The sequence below is a fragment of the Micropterus dolomieu genome, linkage group LG17 (assembly GCF_021292245.1).
Source record: "Micropterus dolomieu isolate WLL.071019.BEF.003 ecotype Adirondacks linkage group LG17, ASM2129224v1, whole genome shotgun sequence".
Classification (NCBI taxonomy): Eukaryota; Metazoa; Chordata; class Actinopteri; order Centrarchiformes; family Centrarchidae; genus Micropterus; species Micropterus dolomieu.
Window position 1 is genome coordinate 18,900,895 of NC_060166.1, and position 16,891 is coordinate 18,917,785.

At 40.2% G+C, this 16,891-nt stretch overlaps 3 protein-coding genes across 3 annotated transcripts in view; 1 reads left to right on the top strand and 2 right to left on the bottom strand.

Annotated features, from left to right (window-relative positions):
• Window positions 1-331: 331 nt before the first annotated feature.
• Window positions 332-7,036, bottom strand: LOC123986154 (rhodopsin kinase grk7-b-like). The gene is made up of 4 exons (XM_046074258.1): window positions 6,440-7,036; window positions 5,535-5,972; window positions 2,050-2,321; window positions 332-659 (listed from the first exon to the last, which is right to left on the bottom strand). The coding sequence occupies exons 1-4, from the start codon at window positions 7,034-7,036 to the stop codon at window positions 332-334; spliced, it is 1,635 nt and encodes a 544-aa protein (XP_045930214.1).
• Window positions 7,037-9,235: 2,199 nt separating this feature from the next.
• Window positions 9,236-10,923, bottom strand: rnf7 (ring finger protein 7). Its single transcript, XM_046074894.1, has 3 exons — window positions 10,669-10,923; window positions 10,503-10,550; window positions 9,236-9,723 (listed from the first exon to the last, which is right to left on the bottom strand). The coding sequence occupies exons 1-3, from the start codon at window positions 10,832-10,834 to the stop codon at window positions 9,605-9,607; spliced, it is 333 nt and encodes a 110-aa protein (XP_045930850.1). The 5' UTR covers window positions 10,835-10,923; the 3' UTR covers window positions 9,236-9,604.
• Window positions 10,924-14,504: 3,581 nt separating this feature from the next.
• LOC123986091 overlaps window positions 14,505-16,891 on the top strand; it is a 5,412-nt gene continuing 3,025 nt past the window's right edge. The window contains exons 1-8 of the mRNA XM_046074171.1: window positions 14,505-14,616; window positions 14,931-14,996; window positions 15,103-15,188; window positions 15,351-15,424; window positions 15,703-15,791; window positions 15,869-15,943; window positions 16,066-16,159; window positions 16,319-16,478. Coding sequence (XP_045930127.1) covers window positions 14,958-14,996; window positions 15,103-15,188; window positions 15,351-15,424; window positions 15,703-15,791; window positions 15,869-15,943; window positions 16,066-16,159; window positions 16,319-16,478 — 617 coding nt within the window. The 5' untranslated portion in view covers window positions 14,505-14,616; window positions 14,931-14,957. The remainder of the gene's footprint in view (window positions 14,617-14,930; window positions 14,997-15,102; window positions 15,189-15,350; window positions 15,425-15,702; window positions 15,792-15,868; window positions 15,944-16,065; window positions 16,160-16,318; window positions 16,479-16,891) is intronic.

The following is a 16,891-nucleotide window of genomic DNA, read 5'->3' on the forward strand; positions in this document are numbered from 1 at the left end:
GCACTGGGATCTGCTGTCTCACCAGGAAAAGAGGGCAAAGTATGAAGCAGCTGTGGCAGCACATTGTCAGTGTGTGTTTCTATCCGGGAATAATACTGAATACAAAAAATATTATTTTACCAGTGAGACAGAAGTAAAAGTTATGTGATAAAACATTTCGTACAGTACATTCAGATTAAGGGTAAAGTCAAGCAGCTGTTTAAAAAGGTACCTGAGGTGCTTCATTTAGTATTACACCAGTCACTTTGGAAGTGTAAAAGAAATTATATTAAAGGACATTTGTGAATTATTGTTTTGCCCAGCTGTACATGTTGATGAGTAGATAAAATGCTTACAAAATGATGCACAACCTGGATTTCCACGTGCTCTCAATGCTGTGACCGTTCAGTTTGGGGTCGTTAAGCTCATCAAACACTCCGCTGTCGATCATCTCCTTCTGCCACTGGATGGAGACTGCGCCTGTGCTGAACTCCTTGAAGAATTTCTCATCTTTGGCATCAAACTTAATGTCCTCACCCACACAGGTGTCCCTGAACTCGTCCGTGTCCTTGGCGTAGACCACGTTGGATTTTGGCACCCAGGGGGGCTTCAGCAGCCCGGCCTCCAGACGACGGAAATCGATGCTCTTGAAAAACACGTGGTTTCGTGGGTCGTCACCACTAACATTAGAAAGACACAACAGATGCTTAATTATTGAAATGAGATTGAAAATTATGTTATGAAGGCAAGGGGCAGGTCAAATGATTAACTGACTGGCCAATAAAAGTGTTCATAAGTTGTCTGTTTCATGATGATATACTAGATTACAGAAATTCTGATACAGGTTACATGTCTACAGAGTAATAATAACAATAGCTTCATTATGCAACACCTTTCTTAAAAGAGTATCAATTAAAAAGGGACAGAGCACCACTGAAAACAGCAAACAAGATCAACAAATATGCAATACCTACAAATAACAGAATACCTTCGCACCGGAAGTTACTCCCACACAGGTGTTTTCACTTGTTTTGTTTTGTTGCACGTGTTTAGGGCCAAACAACCTACATCCTAATAGTCCTCATTAGTACACTGGTGACCTCATATATCCCAGTATTTGCTCTGTCCAACTTCAACCTCAGTAGAAGTCTAATCAGAAGAAGTAGATAATATAGTATATATCGGCAATTATCCCTTATAAGCAGGTCGTAATGTGTCCAAGAGGTTGGCAACCAAATTTCCTCAAGACGACTTCTCCATTAGATAGAGGCTCTAACAGCAAGAACACTGTCCCCTTTAGGTTGTGGTTTTGTCCCTGGGATGATAAGCAGTGTCAGAGGTCTAATCTGACTGTAGGGCATTAAAAGTTCAAAGATGTAAGCCTGAGCTGTACCACTAAGCTTTCTGAAAGTGACAAAAAGAAAGTCAGTCAATTCTGTCAGTGGAGAAATCCAGAAAAGGTGTAAAATGGTTGCTTGTACTTGATCTTTTAGTCTGTAATCTGGCTGCTGTTGCATTCGAGTCACCTCCACATTAATTTTCTTCAACATATTAATTTATTTTCCTAATTCAGAATCTGCTTGTGCTGGTAAAATGTAGTGCTTCAGCAGTGTTCATCAGCAAACTCATTTCTTTTATCCCTCACCTCTTGACTCCCTAAAATCTCTTCGTCAGTGACTTGCCCATGTGATGTTCATACAGTTATATTTAAATCAAGAAGTGAACCTAGCCAGTATTTCTCAAGAAATAAAATGGTTGGAAATCAACCTTTTTGTGTAGCAGAACTTTAGTGTGTTTTGTCATGTTTCCTGTTCTTTTAATGATCTTTTAATTAAATGATCTTTAATCATCATTTGTGACCGCTTATCAGGTGACCCCTTCAAGGTGTCCTGACCTCCAGGTTGGGAACCACTGGTGTGGATGCGGTACTCCTGAGCATGTTTCTTAAAGGACCATATCATACCAAAGATAACAGTATGTTTCCACTGGTGCAAAGGAAGTTTTCTTGACTGATTTCGTCCATGACGTCAATACCAACTAATTGCTTGAAAAAATTCAAGTTTTTTTTACCGGCACCCAAGGCGATGCTGCACCTTTTTCTTGAGAAAGAGACTGATGATATCTCTGGTGGGAGCATCAAAGTGTTTGTGTTCAAACTTGCACTCGTCCTCCAGAGTGCGCCGGGTCACCTCCTCAATCTGCACCTTTTCTTTGAAGTCTTTAAAAGGCAAACGGGCAGCCACCATCTCATAGATGCTGCAGCCCAGAGCCCACCAGTCCACAGATGTGCAGTAGTTCTCCTGCCTCAGAATCTCAGGAGCCATGTAACCGAATGTACCGGCCTGACAACACACAGAGGGGAGACATTAGCCTTCTCCATACATCTGGGGTATAACTTCAACAATAATTGCAGGGGGGTCAGAAAAGTAGGAAGGTTATGTATAATGCTGAAGGGAGTTGGGGAGTCAGCAACGGAGGGTCTTTTTCTTCAAATACAAAAATAATAAAATTTATTATACCATTCACAAATAAAGTTAATAAAGGGTACACGTGTAGTTTTCAGTGGCCTCTAGCAGTGCGGTTTCAGAATGCAACCACTACATTTCCAAGTGTGTGCTCCTGAGCATGCTCCAACTAATCAGTGAGCCAAAACAGAGACTGACACACTGGAGAGAGCATCACACAACATGCTGGAAACCCAGGTAAACTCCCACTGTAACGTTACAGTAAGATTATTATCAGCTTGATGTTGAACTAATCCATGATCTTTGGCGTTACATTGCCTGCATTTAGCTGACGTGATACGTAACTGCCGGCTTTTCAATAACTATTTGTAAATCTTTTAGAGAGTCTCAGCAATGTCAGCATAGCTACATTTATTGGATGATAATGAAAATGGTTAGTGAGGTAGACTGAATATTATAAATGAGATTGTTGCCACACATTAGAATAACAGTTTGACTGTGGTAAGTAACGTTACACAACATGGGTATTCAACCGTGTTGTTGTCCTGCGCCGTTATGTTTCATTATTGTACATTATGTGGGTCACGTAAGTTGCAGCGACTGAGACCGGTGAAGAAGCTGTGCACCTGAGCATCGGTACAACGACAATAACTAAATTAAAAGTTATGAAGCAAACAATGTCACATCCATGGTAATCTAGCTGGCTGCCCCTGGCTTGCATCACTATACAGGCAACCTCTGGGCTAGTATAAGCATATGGCTCCACATTTGCTTTGTACCGTGTGGCAAGCCATACAACTATAGTATTTTGCAATGGATAACATTAGCAACCAGTCAGCATTAGCAGGCAAGCTAACGTTATCTTACGTGAGCCAACTAAAGCACAAAATCAACATATTTCACATGCTTTGCTGTAATGTTAGTTTAATCAATCAATCAAGCTAGCTTGCATTAGCCTCCTTACGCTGCAAGTGTGTTAAACCGAGCAAGGGTTTGTTTAATATCTCATTCAGCTTTTCCTTTGTAAGAGAAAGAAAGTTATTTATTGCAGAAAATCCGACCTGCTTTCTTCACATAGGATGCAGAAGAGTGGCTATTCCAAGGGACAGACACAGCATGTGTATGGTTAATTTTTATGTCAGGTAACAACCCCTTCACAAGTAGGCATTTCACCAGCAAAGACCACACAATCAACAGGTACAATTAAATGATTTATTGATGATCGAAACAGAAAGATGTACGAGGCTTGCAGTTGCTGAATAGATAATAGAAAGCGTTGGACCCGACGGACCCCCAAAAAGCTTCTAGTTACGTGAGAGCATTGGCTGATCTGAGATCTTTGAGATCTGAATGAGTGTGATGATAGTACGGCTGAAAGGGTAGCTCTGATACTAAAGGAGTGACCAGGGTAATGGATGGGAAAAAAGCATGACGAGAGATTGCTTGGCGGAAGTGGCGGTGGCACCAGGAATCAAAAAGCCATTGGAACCAACTTAGAGACGATATGACGATTGGTTCACGAGGGTCTTGCAAGGGTTCGGGGTCAGTGGACTCCGTAGAAAAGAATGCAGTGTTGATTGGGGAATGAGTCTGAATTGCGAGTATGACGCCGAAGGTCAAGATGAAAGGGAGATGCAGGGAAGTGAAAGCCAAGCGGGTGTGAACGTGGCTTCTAAGGTTCGGGACGTCTGAGTGATGCAATTACGTTGTACTAATTGTGACGGTGGCGGGAGCTCTTCAAGCTGGCCTGTAGCACGAGAGATAGCTATGCTGTTAATGTTAAGGTTTTGGCGACCATTCCGCTGCGAACCATCTATCCTTATAGAACCCCCCAAACCCTGGACAGCAGCAGTCCCTTAGCTCTGCCACTCATTCTATATAAACCAGAGGTCTCCAGTCTGGAGGTCAGGATCCACAACAGGTCTCAAAATAAATCGGTCTGGTCATGAGATAATTAACTGCATAGGAAATCAGTAAAAAAACATATTTCTACAATTTTGTCAGGCTTTGATCTAATATTATTTCTTTTAGTTGCTGGAATATTTTGACTTCAGATCTCAAAAAATAATTCCAGTATTCAAGAGTGTGTAAATTTGTATTAAGTGTCCTGTTTGTCTGTCTGTTGATATAGTCTATGGTTGTGACCTACCAGGGGACGGCAGATGAAAGCTAGCTTTAAACTAACTCTGGTACAATACATCAAAGGTTACATGTCCCTTTCAAATTAAATAAAAAGACATACATATGCAAGTGACTTCAAAAGACTCACAACTCTCCTACGAAGACATTTTAAAATGTATTTATGTAGTGTTTTTTTGTTTTTTGCTCTCAAATCAATGTGCCGTTTTTGAGGCCAGACAGACTCATCTAGTCTGGTCAATAATTCAGCTTTTTAAAGTTCACATCAGTCAACTGCAACAGACTATTTTGACCAGCTTGACATGATTTATGAGAAGATTAAATAATGAAACATGGAGACAAAAATACAGACACAATAGTGTGAAATGGCGGTCTAACAATGAGACACTGTTACAGCAAATAATGCTGCATTAACTGTCCTCCGTCAGGCTGATTAGCAGACAAATGAGACGTCATGGCTCTAGTGGGCGGCCTGATGTAAATCTCCTGACTCATCTCCTTGGACTGACACGTGGAGGCCATTTCTGGTATTAGTGAAGCAAAGATTAACCAGCTAATGCTAACAAGCTCTTCTATACAGTTCTCACCCAGTGCAGCATCCAACTTGGGAAGAGGTGAGGCACCTTTTAATAAGATTCATTTGGGTCACACAAGGTTTTGCTCTCGGCTTGTTTGTCAGAGCCGGACTAAGACCCATCAAATCTATTCCTGGTAAGCTACTTTTAGTGGCGCATGAACAAATATACTGTGTGGTGGCTTTGTAATAGAGTAATGATAATATTGACCATGGACAATTTTCTTATATGTAAATATGTGATCAGGAGTACAAACAAATAAATAGACATTTCGTAGAGTAGCACAAACTACAGAGAGGCTTTGCAGAGTGCATAGCAGTACAAATGTCTGACAGCGAGTGTTGTAGGTTATCTAGGGGCAGGTCACCACACTAACCTTCAGGCAGCTTGTTTTGCCCTTTGGCAACTCCACAGCCAAACCAAGGTCTGACAGCCGACACTGTCCTTTAGCATCCAGTAGTACGTTCTCAGGCTTCATATCTCTGTACACAATGTCCATGGAGTGCAGGTGGAGTATCCCTGTGGTTATCTGGGCCACGTAGTAAACAACACGCTCCATACGAATACCCCGATCCCCAAGCTCGTAGATGTGGAACTTGAGGTCTCCTCCGTTCATGAGGTTCATGACCAGGCACAGGTGGGTCTTGCTGTCATAAGCGTAAGCCAGGTTTACAATGAAGAGGCTGCTGACCTTCTCCAGGATCTGCTTCTCCAGAAGTGCAAGCCTCTCCCCACTTTTCTTCTTCAGGCGCCTCTTATCCAGCTTCTTGCAGGCGTACATTTGGCCTGTGTGTTTCACCTGCACTGCACACACCTGCAAAACAGAGCAATATTAGTTTAGAATTTATATTTGTATTTATCTTTATATTTTATTTATTGATTGTCCTCTTTTAGGAAATGTTTCAGCTACTTTTTGCTGTGATGTTAAAGCGAGACAATGAAACTTTTACTGAAATGAACTGTGTAATAATATTGAATACTAAAACATGACATAACAGTAGCACAAGCAGAGAAAATCATCGAGTCAATTCACTGATTGACTGTTACGTAGTGATCAATCAACTTAAAGTCTGCTAACATATCCTAACATTAGCCTCCATAAGCTGTGAGCGTATTAAACTGAGCAAGGGTGCATTTAATTGCTCATTTAGATTTTCCTTTGTAAGAGAAAAGGTTAGTTCTTCTTTTAAAACACACAAAGTCTCAAGTATTTGTTGTAAGTCAGCAAAGCAATCTGAGATTCACACTTTCATTCAGAAGATGGGATTTTTCTGCACATACCTCACCAAATCCACCTTTTCCCAAAATCCTAAACTCATAAAAGTATTTTTTACTGATCTTCTGCTTCTCGTACTCCTTCCACTGCAAGAACCTATAAAAAAGGGGGCTTTTCAGATACTCCGAGAATGGTTTCCCCCTCAGGAAGTCCCTTGTGGCTTCTCTCATCTGGCCTAGCGTCTCCTCATCAAAGTTCTCATCTGATAACTCCTTGCACCTCTCCGCTGCCTCTTTTGTGAGGTAGGTGAGAAAACTCCTGGACTCTGGTTGACAGAAGTTAGCAAGGATGCTCTGTTTGGCCTTCTCTCTGGCTTCATCTTCACCAAAGCTCCAGTCATGCAGCTCCTCCAGGAACTCAGCGGCAGCCACATACTGTGGGTTAGAGGCCAGGAGGAACTGCTGGAACAATTTCCTCCCAATAGGCTGTTGCTCACACAGCGACTCGTACTTCCCCACTGCCTCCCGGAGAACAGAGGCCTTTTTTGGTTTGGGGAGCGTCAGGGAGAGTCTCATTTTCTTCAGCTCATTGCAATCTATGTTCTGAGCATTCAGGTAGGCCGTGTTGGCCACTAGGTTGTCCAGTCCCACCAAGTCACCCATATTGGATGTATCCTATGAAATACATGTAGGCAGCTGGGCCTTGTGAGCTACGACATTAACAGCAGACTCATCAGCAGGTTCCAGGCACAACTGAGTGCATGCATCTCGAACATCCTCCACCTCTTGTGCCACAACTCTTGAAGCATTAAAAGTACCACCGTCTTCAGGGATTTGTTGTGCGCTTATGTGTAGACGCCACTACGGGAAAGTAACTTATGTAGTCTGAACTTAAGAGGCTTTAGGCTCGTCTATTTTTAGGAGATGCAAAGTGCCTGTGTGCAGTAATTAGGCTGCCAGCATGACATGATGAGGTGGCAGATCCTGACCTCAACAAGTTAGAGGCAATTGTAGCTATGAGATAAAGAAGACACAGAGAGAGCTGTCTGAGTATAATGTGTGCAGTAGGCACACTTCATTGCTTATTATAGGAGAGAGAATAAAAACTTTATTAAATTAAATTAAAATAGCCCTAATTGGTTAACAGCCTAAGAAAATAAGTTTGATGTAGCTGTCAGGAGAGTGGGGAATGTTCATCCTTGAAGATTTTAGCTGCATGGCACAACAAATCTTATATTTGAAGATGGTGCATAAAGCACATCTTCATCTTTATTCACTTCAACATCACCTGCGATATTAAACAATTACAAAGAGGAAAAAATAACACGAAGACGTGCACCAATAATGCAACTCATTACAATAGCCCTGCTACAGATACTACACCTGCAAAGGTGAAATGGTTCAACTTATTTCCCCATGTTTGTGTGTATTATGTGACTAAGTGGGACAACATTTTATGAAATTGGTCCAGTATTGAACAGGCGCACTGCAGTCGGCAGCAGTGAAACAGGGCTGCAATGTAATCAGTGCGGGCAATTGCGCCTTGTCAAAGTACGTCCATTAAAAGGGCTTGTTGTTGCCACTGACAGGCTCAGATTGTTATTACCTGTGTCTGATATTGTGGAAAGTATCCCTACAGAGTAAGATCCTTTTTACCAGAAACAGATGCTATATCGCTCTTGTCAAAGCCACCAAGATTCCCTTGACAAAAATACTAATTCTACCTCTCTGGTCGACCGCTGCCTCTTTCACTAAATTTGAGTTATTGTGCAGTGCTTTTAACCTTTTAAAGACCAAAGTCACACAATAACACAAACAAACAAAACAAGTGAGGCAGCGGTATACCAGCAACTCTTGTGTTCTGAGAGGTAAAATTACTATTTTATCATTTGAGTCTGGCGGCTTAGAGGAGTGTTTCTGATTAAACAAAAAGGATCTTAAAATATTAAACTCTGTTACTAGGCAGAAAAAATCATAACTAAAATACACAGGTATTAGCAGCAAACCGTACTTAAAGCATCAAAAACAGAGGTGCTCGTCATTCAGAAAGTTACATTCATTGTATATTTATTATTGTATATTTTTTCTGATTTATTACTGTAATCATCTAAACATTGTAAAAGTGTTTAAATCATTTAACTGTATATACTGTTGGTTGGGTAGTCATTTCTATAACAATGCATCTTATAACCAATCATATGTTTAATGTATAAAATCTTGATCTTAAAAGTAACTAGAGCTGTCAGAATAATACAGTGGAGTAAAAAGTACAATATTTCCCTCTGAAATGTAGAGGAGCAGAAGTGTAATGTAGTGTGGAAAAAGGAAATACTCAAGTACAAGTACCAATTTTGTATTTAAGTACAATACTTAAATAAATGTTCTTAGTTACATTCAACTACTACTGCTTTGAATACTGTAAGTTAAGCTTGAAACTGGAACAAGGCCAAACTCACCATACATGTATAACAAGTGCTTGTAGTAGCCTATAGGGGTTAGTATGGCCGCTTTCCAGGTAGTTCACTTCAACTGCCAAGGTACTTAATCATTCAGGTGACTTGTGGATTTCAGACTCCATCTTTTAACTGCACATTTCCATGTTTAGGAGTGGTTTGGTGATTGCTAAATCATTGTCAGCCCCACAGCCAATGTTCAATGTGTTGCATGTCATTCCTATTTGTGTAATTCTGTATCATGTTATTATGCAGTTTCTTTGTTTTGACCTGCCAAAGGACTAAAGATGTGAATTAAAGCTATAATCTGGTACGGTGCATCAAATGGTTAGATTTATGTTTTAAATTGTACATCCCTTTTAAATAAAATAATTTAATAAATTAAATTACTAGATGAAACAAATACACATTTACAGCTATACACTATTCTTTATTTATTTTATTTTTTTTTTACAAAGACAGTCACATATTCAAGGTGCTGAACACCACCAGACAATAATGTAAAGCTAACATGTGACCAAACACTGCAACAAGGTTGATCCTTCTCTTCACGACTCTCGATCCCTCCAATCATAACCAACGAGTCTGCGCTGCTTCAATTTTGTCCATCCTCCTCCTTTGACACCAGGACTACTGGAACATGCAATCATATATAGGAGGACAGTTGTCGATGCCAGGTGGCTCTGCACAGGAGGTTGCAGTGATCACTGTCAAGTCTGTCACCACTTTCGGGTGCATACAGGTGCCGTCTGAGAATCAGACTGCCTGGTGGTGGGGCCTATTTGCCGATTCTCTGAACCACCCAGTCCTGCTGGCAGAGGGGGCAGCGATTGTTCTGCTTCACCCAAAGGGACATGCAGCAGTTATGGAAGGAGTGGTTGCACTCTCCCCATACAACTGAAAAAAGATGGACGATAGAGATACACAAACAGAGACAATGAATGAGTATTAACAGGGAACACACACTGTAATCAGCTGAGGTTACACAGATGGTAAACCTACACCTTGTTTATTTTAATGGTGAATAAACCTGTTGTTTTGTTATTTATGTTCAAGATGTATCTATCTTAAAAGCACAATCTTTGGCATGTTTCAGCACAGTCAAATGAGGTAAAGTGACAATAGTGGTGTTCAAGTTATGAAAAATGGGGAAGCTTACACGGAGACCGCTGAAAAGATTAATTTGTACTTGGGTAACAGTTAAACTAGTTATAATAATTAAAAAACACAGACTATGCACACACGCGCGCTATACACTGCAGGTATCCAGTAAATCTCCTTCTGTCACAATACATCTTACTCCGTGGAGGGCCATTCACACTGAAATAATATTAATCTTAGAACTATTATAATATTTTACACACCTTCACTTATGATAAATTGGGTGTATTACAATCAATTGCTCTGCAGTTGGCTCTTAACGTCACAACTAAATAAATCCCGAGTCATTTTTAGACGTTTGCATAAACATAATGCTTTTCATCCAAACAAAAGACACTATGTCTATGTGGATTCAGACTAATGTTGTCCATTTGACTTAATACATGAAACGACCAAGAAGACTTAAAAACCTGGCTTGGTCCGTGTCTTTTGACAGCCCCGACACACTAGCTAATGTTAGCTTGTTGGATTAATGCCTGAATTAATAACGTGTTTTACTGCTGACATTGTCTTACCAACACAGTCCTCCTGTTTGTTTTCCGCCTGGCATCGGAGACAAGCGTCTGCGTATTAAGAAAAACATGTCACGAACACGGCACTCTGCCAGGGACTTAATACATACATTAAAGGTAACATTAGCCCCGTTAGCTACATCAACGTTGGCCGGTTCCCCGGACTCACCCATAACTTGTACCCGACAAATGGCACAAGTATCACACTCAACGTCCCAGCTCCACATAGCTACAGCGTTCCACTTCTTCAGGGAAAACATCTTGTCCCCGCCCGACTTAGAGCCCGAAGAAGTGGTGTGAGAGAGGACTAAGCCCGGCTCGTCACCGTCATCCATCTCTGCTGCACTGTACCTGAGGTAACGTTAGCCGGGCTAATTTAACTAAACAAAATGGATGAAACGGATAGCTGGATTAGCGAGCTTCTTCTTCTCTGTATTTACTGGCGGATCGCAACTAACTTTAAAGGTACATACCGCCACCTATCGTATCGGAGTGTGAAGAACCATGGCGTTATGTGAATTCTACTTTTAAATAAATGCCATTAAATGTAATGGCAGAAAATTGTTTTTTTCTTACATCTAATCTTTTATGCATGTACTTTTATTATTACTATTATTGTTATGTCTTATTAATATTGTTTCTATCCTTAACCTATTCTTATTATTATACTCATTATATTAGTCTGTCCACACATGGGGTTTAGGTCAGAGCTGATTGTTTTTATTGTTTTCCTCTCATGCCGTTACTCTTCTCTCCTTGAATGTTAATTCAAGACCGGGAGAGGATCTCTGTCCCCCAAAACATAGAAACTTGGACTGTGTAAATGATTATGCATCCCTTTGGTCTGGGCCGGACTCCCAAAGCTGCCCAAAGCAGCAGGTCTCTGGACCAGCTGATTTTCTGTTGTAGTACTTCTCTGTGCTGATAACTTGGGGAAATATGGACTCTCCCATAAAAGTAACCTTCTTACTAATAAAGTAAGAGACATTTCTTTAAAATTATACATACATTTTATCCTACTAGCCACTCTCTTTGCAAACGTGGGAGACATATGTGTTAACTACTCATTCTGGGAATTGTATCCAGAGACAATAATAAACGTACTGTTTTGTTTCCACTGTAACAATAACAGAAAACAGATTGTTCCTAATCAATCTTTTGATCATTCTAGGAAAGTTACACATTGACAGAGCCAAATTAATCAGTCCAAACCTCTGGGCCGTATGTAGGGCCAACAACTATATGAATCCTTAATTTAGTGTTGCTTTACTGTACCGTGTCTCTTTTACAGTAGTTTGCATTGTAAACACCATATTTCACATAAAAGCCTATGCACACAATACAAATAGCCTGCTGCAAACTAGCGTTGGCTGTTGATCGCATTCATCTATGCAATAACTATTCTGTGTGGTGTATCCACTTTATCACCCGGTTTCTTTGCAATCATCATCAAGTCTAAGTATTAAAGTCATGGGATACACATAAGTGTTGTTGAAGTGTTGTTCTGAGAGGGATGACATGCCATCACACAGCCCTCTGCTGCCTCTGCACTCTGAGAGAGCAAAATCCCTGTTCTGACGAGAGTTGTTTTACTATGATTTGCAGAGTAGCATACAGCTGTGTTAGATTGCTGTTTCACTAACACAGTGGATTAATGGTAAAGTGCACAATGTGTGGTAAGTTTGAACGTGGGAAAAATTGGTTTGTTCAAGATTGCACTTGGAAAGCTGTAGAACATTAGGAGCTCTGGGTGGATCAATTAAGACATTTTAATTGATTGTACAGGATATTCTAAGCCTGATCTATTTCCAGTCATTTGCTCCGAGTAGCTTCACCGGCTGTCAAAACGTCTCTATATTCAACCTTGTTATTAGTCCTGATGTGAAGTATACACAAAATTAAATACTTGACAGTAGGCCATCACCTGTGCATTATAAAGGGGGGATATATTTTATGGCAAGTTGAAAATAAAGTCTGAAATAATTTGTATCCAACTATAACTTTTGCTAGGAAAATAGAAACGTCTCCATAGTCGCCCCTGTTATTAGACCTGATGTGAAGTATACACAAAATTAAATACTTGATGGTAGGCCATCATCTGTGCCTTATGGAAGGGGAAACATATTTTGGCAGACTGCATATCCAGCCTGGTAGGAGGGTACTGTTATCGCTTTTTGTGTATGAAAAGTTCTGTTTAAATGCAATGCATTATTAAATTGTTATGATAATAATTTACCCTTTAAGGAGGTGGACAATTTCCAGCAATATCCAAAGGCCATGCAATGGAAACATGGATTACAAGGACAAAATATTGTCTACAATGCTGCATTCAGTTTAATGTACATTTCGAGTCAAGGAGATGTAACGTTGAGGCGAGCAAAGCGTTAAACTGATTACAGTGATGTTGATACAGTATTGATGGCGTATGTAGGAGCAGCTTACTTGAACAAGGTGACAGTCGTATGAATCTAGATTCTAAACAGTAACATGGATGACAAAGTGATCGACTACGTGGTCAGTTATAACATCACCAGACTGACGTTATCGCGAAATAAATGTTTGCTTTACGAGTGAAACTAAATGCTCGTCTTGTGTAGACATTCTCAATTGAGTGCAATGAATAATACGAAGTTCCGTAACACATAACGTAAGCCTATAAAAACGTTTATAAGTGCTAGCTTGCTCTACACAAACCTCGTTAATAAAACAATACTAAAACGATACATTGAACAATCCACATGGTATATTTTTCATTCACTTTGATGAAGTCGAAGGTCCGCCTTCACCGCTGAATGCTCGCGCGCTCCCGCGGCAGGGGAAACACTTTCTGTCGGGGATAATTTCCTTGGCACGACCGGTGTACGCCGAAATTCATCCTGGTTGGCTAAGTCGGGAGTCAGCACTAATATTAAAATGTGTTTGAACTTCTGCAACCTGACTGATGTTGGCACGAAGAAACAAAACAAAAAACCCGTAATGTTGCACAATTTTATATGAGCGACTCTTGTTCCCGGCCTACCTCGAAACCGAGCGCCCGGTCGTACATAACGAGCGCACTGCTTCTTCTTCTTCTTTTTTACCGGCAGTCTCGGCACTGTGTTAGTGCATTGCTGCCTCCCACCGGTATAGTATCGCCATTGAAGCTTTCTTCTTCTTCTTGTTTCCGGCAGACTAGACGCATCTGTGGCGTATTGCTGCCGTCCTCTGTTCGTTATTCACATCTTAATGGTAATTGCCTATATCCTTTTGTATAAACCAGTTTTATGTAGATACTCGATCAGAACTAGAGTGCGTATGCTAAATATAGTTTCTCCAATTGCTCCCAGGTCTCTAAATAATTACCTCCTTTGACGAGAGTACTTTTACAATTTACTAATACATGCTTCACTGTTTCCTTGTCTCCATATTCACATTTTCCATCAGGATGTTTACCAATCAGAGCCAGCCCACAGTGCCCAAACCTCAATCTGGATAGAACTACTGAATATCTTCTCATGCATCTAAAAGCACATTTTCCTTTCTCTACAATTCTTTATAATGAATAATATGTTCTCCCCTTCCTTTCGTTTTGACCCATCAGTATAGATTTGTAGGTGGCCTCCCCATATTTGACACATCCGGGCTTTTATCTCCTTCACTACAGCCTCTGCCATATTTCTTTTGGTTGTTTCCATAAAATATAGGTGAAAAATGGGATCTAGGATCAACCATGAAGGTATATCTGAACGACATATTGGTGGACATACATTCAAATTCACAATACCAATTTACTCATACTGCCATAGATTTGAGTTTTTCTGTAAAGTTTGTTTTGATCCTTCTTGCTGTTCCCATAAACTCCCAATGCTGACTCCCATCTAAGCTTTGCAGCCATACAGTCTTGATATCCTGCGATAGATCTGTAGATACGAGCGCACTGCTCAGTTGACTTCCGGCTTTTAAACCAATCAACTTCGGCTATTTTCAGATGCGTCTATATGTGAAATCGGATTGGCTCGTTCAATCTGCAGCTACTCCTTTTGAATTTTGTCCGTTCGTGGCAGTAGATTTGTTTAGGTAGACGAAGAGGTTGCATCTGTCTTAAAGGACGAATATCCGCTGGCCAAAGGCTTTGAAGGTGAGGCACTGCTTCGAAGCAACATTTTAATTCAGTTGGTCTTTAAGAGAAATAACACATGTTAAGTTACAGTAACGTTAACCGTTAGTCAACAAATAACGTAATAGGTTAAACCAAATGTTAATCCAACCTTGCTAACTCTAAGTTAGCACTATGTATGCGAGGTAAAAGTAATGTTGTAAAGTTTATTGCTAACTTTAATTACTTATTTAGCTAGTTGTGATCGAAAATGTGTTCTATGTGCTCATATGTTAGCTTGACAAAGCTATCTGCATAACGTAAGTTACGCTCGTGCTTTGTTTTGTGGCTTTCAGGTTGAAAACCCTTTGAGGTCAGCCAAGATGGATCTTAACTTGGGTGTTAAGGCTCTTCTTAGCTGGGTAACGTTACGTTGACAGTTATATAGTGCAAATATGTTGATTCCCGCAAGTCTTTTTAGATGGTTGCAGTTTTATTTAACCAACTTGTCAAACTATCTTTTTACAGATTAACAGTATAAAACTGTCTGACCGAGGATTTACTATCAACGATTTACAAGATGGAACAGTCTTACTAAAAGTTATTTCTATGCTGTAAGTAATGTGTTGAAATTCTTTGCCTGTGTAAACAAACGAAGCTCAATGACCTTTGAACTACGTCTACATGCTTCTTATGTTAGTGGGTTTTTGAAAGTAACGTTTTATTCCTTTTGAATTAACCTCCACTTCATTCTTGCTTCACCTTTGTCATCTCAGGAAAAAGGAATCAGTCTCCTGTGTCAGTAATTCCATTGAGAAACGGTTTAACCTCATTGCAGACTTCCTGGAAAGTGAGTATCTCCGTCTTTTAAAAAATGTATTGTTATTAACAAAAACGTTCTTGTTGAAAATGTCATGTCTGCACCTTTGACCACACCCTGTATCATTGTTGGGTGTGGTCTGAAGTGTGGCCTGTTGCACCTGTAAACATGCCAGACAGTAATGTCAGTGTGTAAAGAACACACCCTCAGTACCACCTTTTTGTTAACTTACCTTAAATCTTACAGGCAGACAGATGTTGAATATTGTTGTCCTTTGAGAATTAACCTGTATCGATTTTGTTTATTAGAGGAGTGCAGATTTAGTGAAACCAATGGCACTTCATTGTCTTGGGACAAAATAAGAGATGGCATCAACCTAACAGTGGAAATTTCAAAGGTATAAGAACAAATGAATAATTAAATAATAAACAAAGACAAAAATGTATTTTGACTCGTTCTTTGTGATACCACCAGGTGCTTTTGTTGCTCGTGTACCATGACATAATGAATGAGCGTCGCACCCTGAACATGTTGGAATGCGAAGTGGAGGTAAGCGGAGAGCTGTTTTGTTTTGTGTCCACCACTGAGATACATCACCATAACATTTAATCCATCACGTGTTGTGCTACCATTTAATTTGATGCTGATTTAATATACATTTCCACACTTAGCAGGAGATAGCAAACCTAACTGGTTCCTTTGTAATGGAGAGCGAGGGCTGTGTTTATCTGAGCAATGGGCTTGAAGCTTATTTAAAAAGGATACGTAAGTCTTACACTTTTTTTAATGTCTTCCATTTCCCCCATGATATGCCATTAACAGACATTTGTGTCACACACAATGCTTCTGTATAACACCAGCTTCCTGGTCTTGTAACATGCAAGATTTCAAATTTGTCTAAATGTATCTCTCCATGAATTTTAGATTTGTCTGTCTCTCATGAAATATTTGAGCGATCAACAACCACCTCTACCTCCAGCTTGTCGACCATTTCCTCACTGTCGGATGATGAGTCCCCTGTCTTGCACCGTGCACAGAAAATCACATTCATGGATATGCATACTGTGGCTTCTTCCTCAGTCAGGTATCAGTGTGGATTTATCTAACACAGGACTTATCATATTCATCAAATGTAAATAAGGTGATTTAACAGTCAATAATAATCCAAACTTCACTAATTTTCTTAAATAATATTTCATGAAGACTCAAACTTCACATTCAATTTTATTTATATAGCGCCAAATCACAACAGTTATCTCACAGCGCTTTTCATAAAAGAGCAGGTCTAGACCGTACTCTCTATGAGAGAGAGAGAGAGAGAGAAAAAGAACGGGGGCAGCAGGTGACCCGCAACCACAGATCCAGAGCCAGAAAACCTGCAGGAAGTGAGAGGAGAGAGACGAGAAAGCACAAGACTACCAGAAAGGGGAGAAGTTGTGTTAGTAACATGCAATAATGGGATGAGGTTGCATACAGAGGGAGAGAAAGTAGAGGAGA

What these genes read in the sequence shown, in the direction of transcription:
- LOC123986154 (XM_046074258.1), bottom strand. Translation starts at nt 7,036, where the DNA reads ATGGGTGACTTGGTGGGACTGGACAACCTAGTGGCCAACACGGCCTAC. An exon ending in GAAAAGGTGGATTTGGTGAG is followed by an intron (nt 5,973 to 6,439) that starts GTATGTGCAGAA and finishes TCTGTTTTGCAG; the next exon opens with GTGTGTGCAGTGCAGGTGAA. An exon ending in CAGCATCGCCTTGGGTGCCG is followed by an intron (nt 660 to 2,049) that starts GTAAAAAAAACT and finishes TTCTAATGTTAG; the next exon opens with TGGTGACGACCCACGAAACC.
- rnf7 (XM_046074894.1), bottom strand. Translation starts at nt 10,834, where the DNA reads ATGGATGACGGTGACGAGCCGGGCTTAGTCCTCTCTCACACCACTTCT. An exon ending in TTGTCGGGTACAAGTTATGG is followed by an intron (nt 10,551 to 10,668) that starts GTGAGTCCGGGG and finishes CTTAATACGCAG; the next exon opens with ACGCTTGTCTCCGATGCCAG. An exon ending in CAAACAGGAGGACTGTGTTG is followed by an intron (nt 9,724 to 10,502) that starts GTAAGACAATGT and finishes ATCTTTTTTCAG; the next exon opens with TTGTATGGGGAGAGTGCAAC.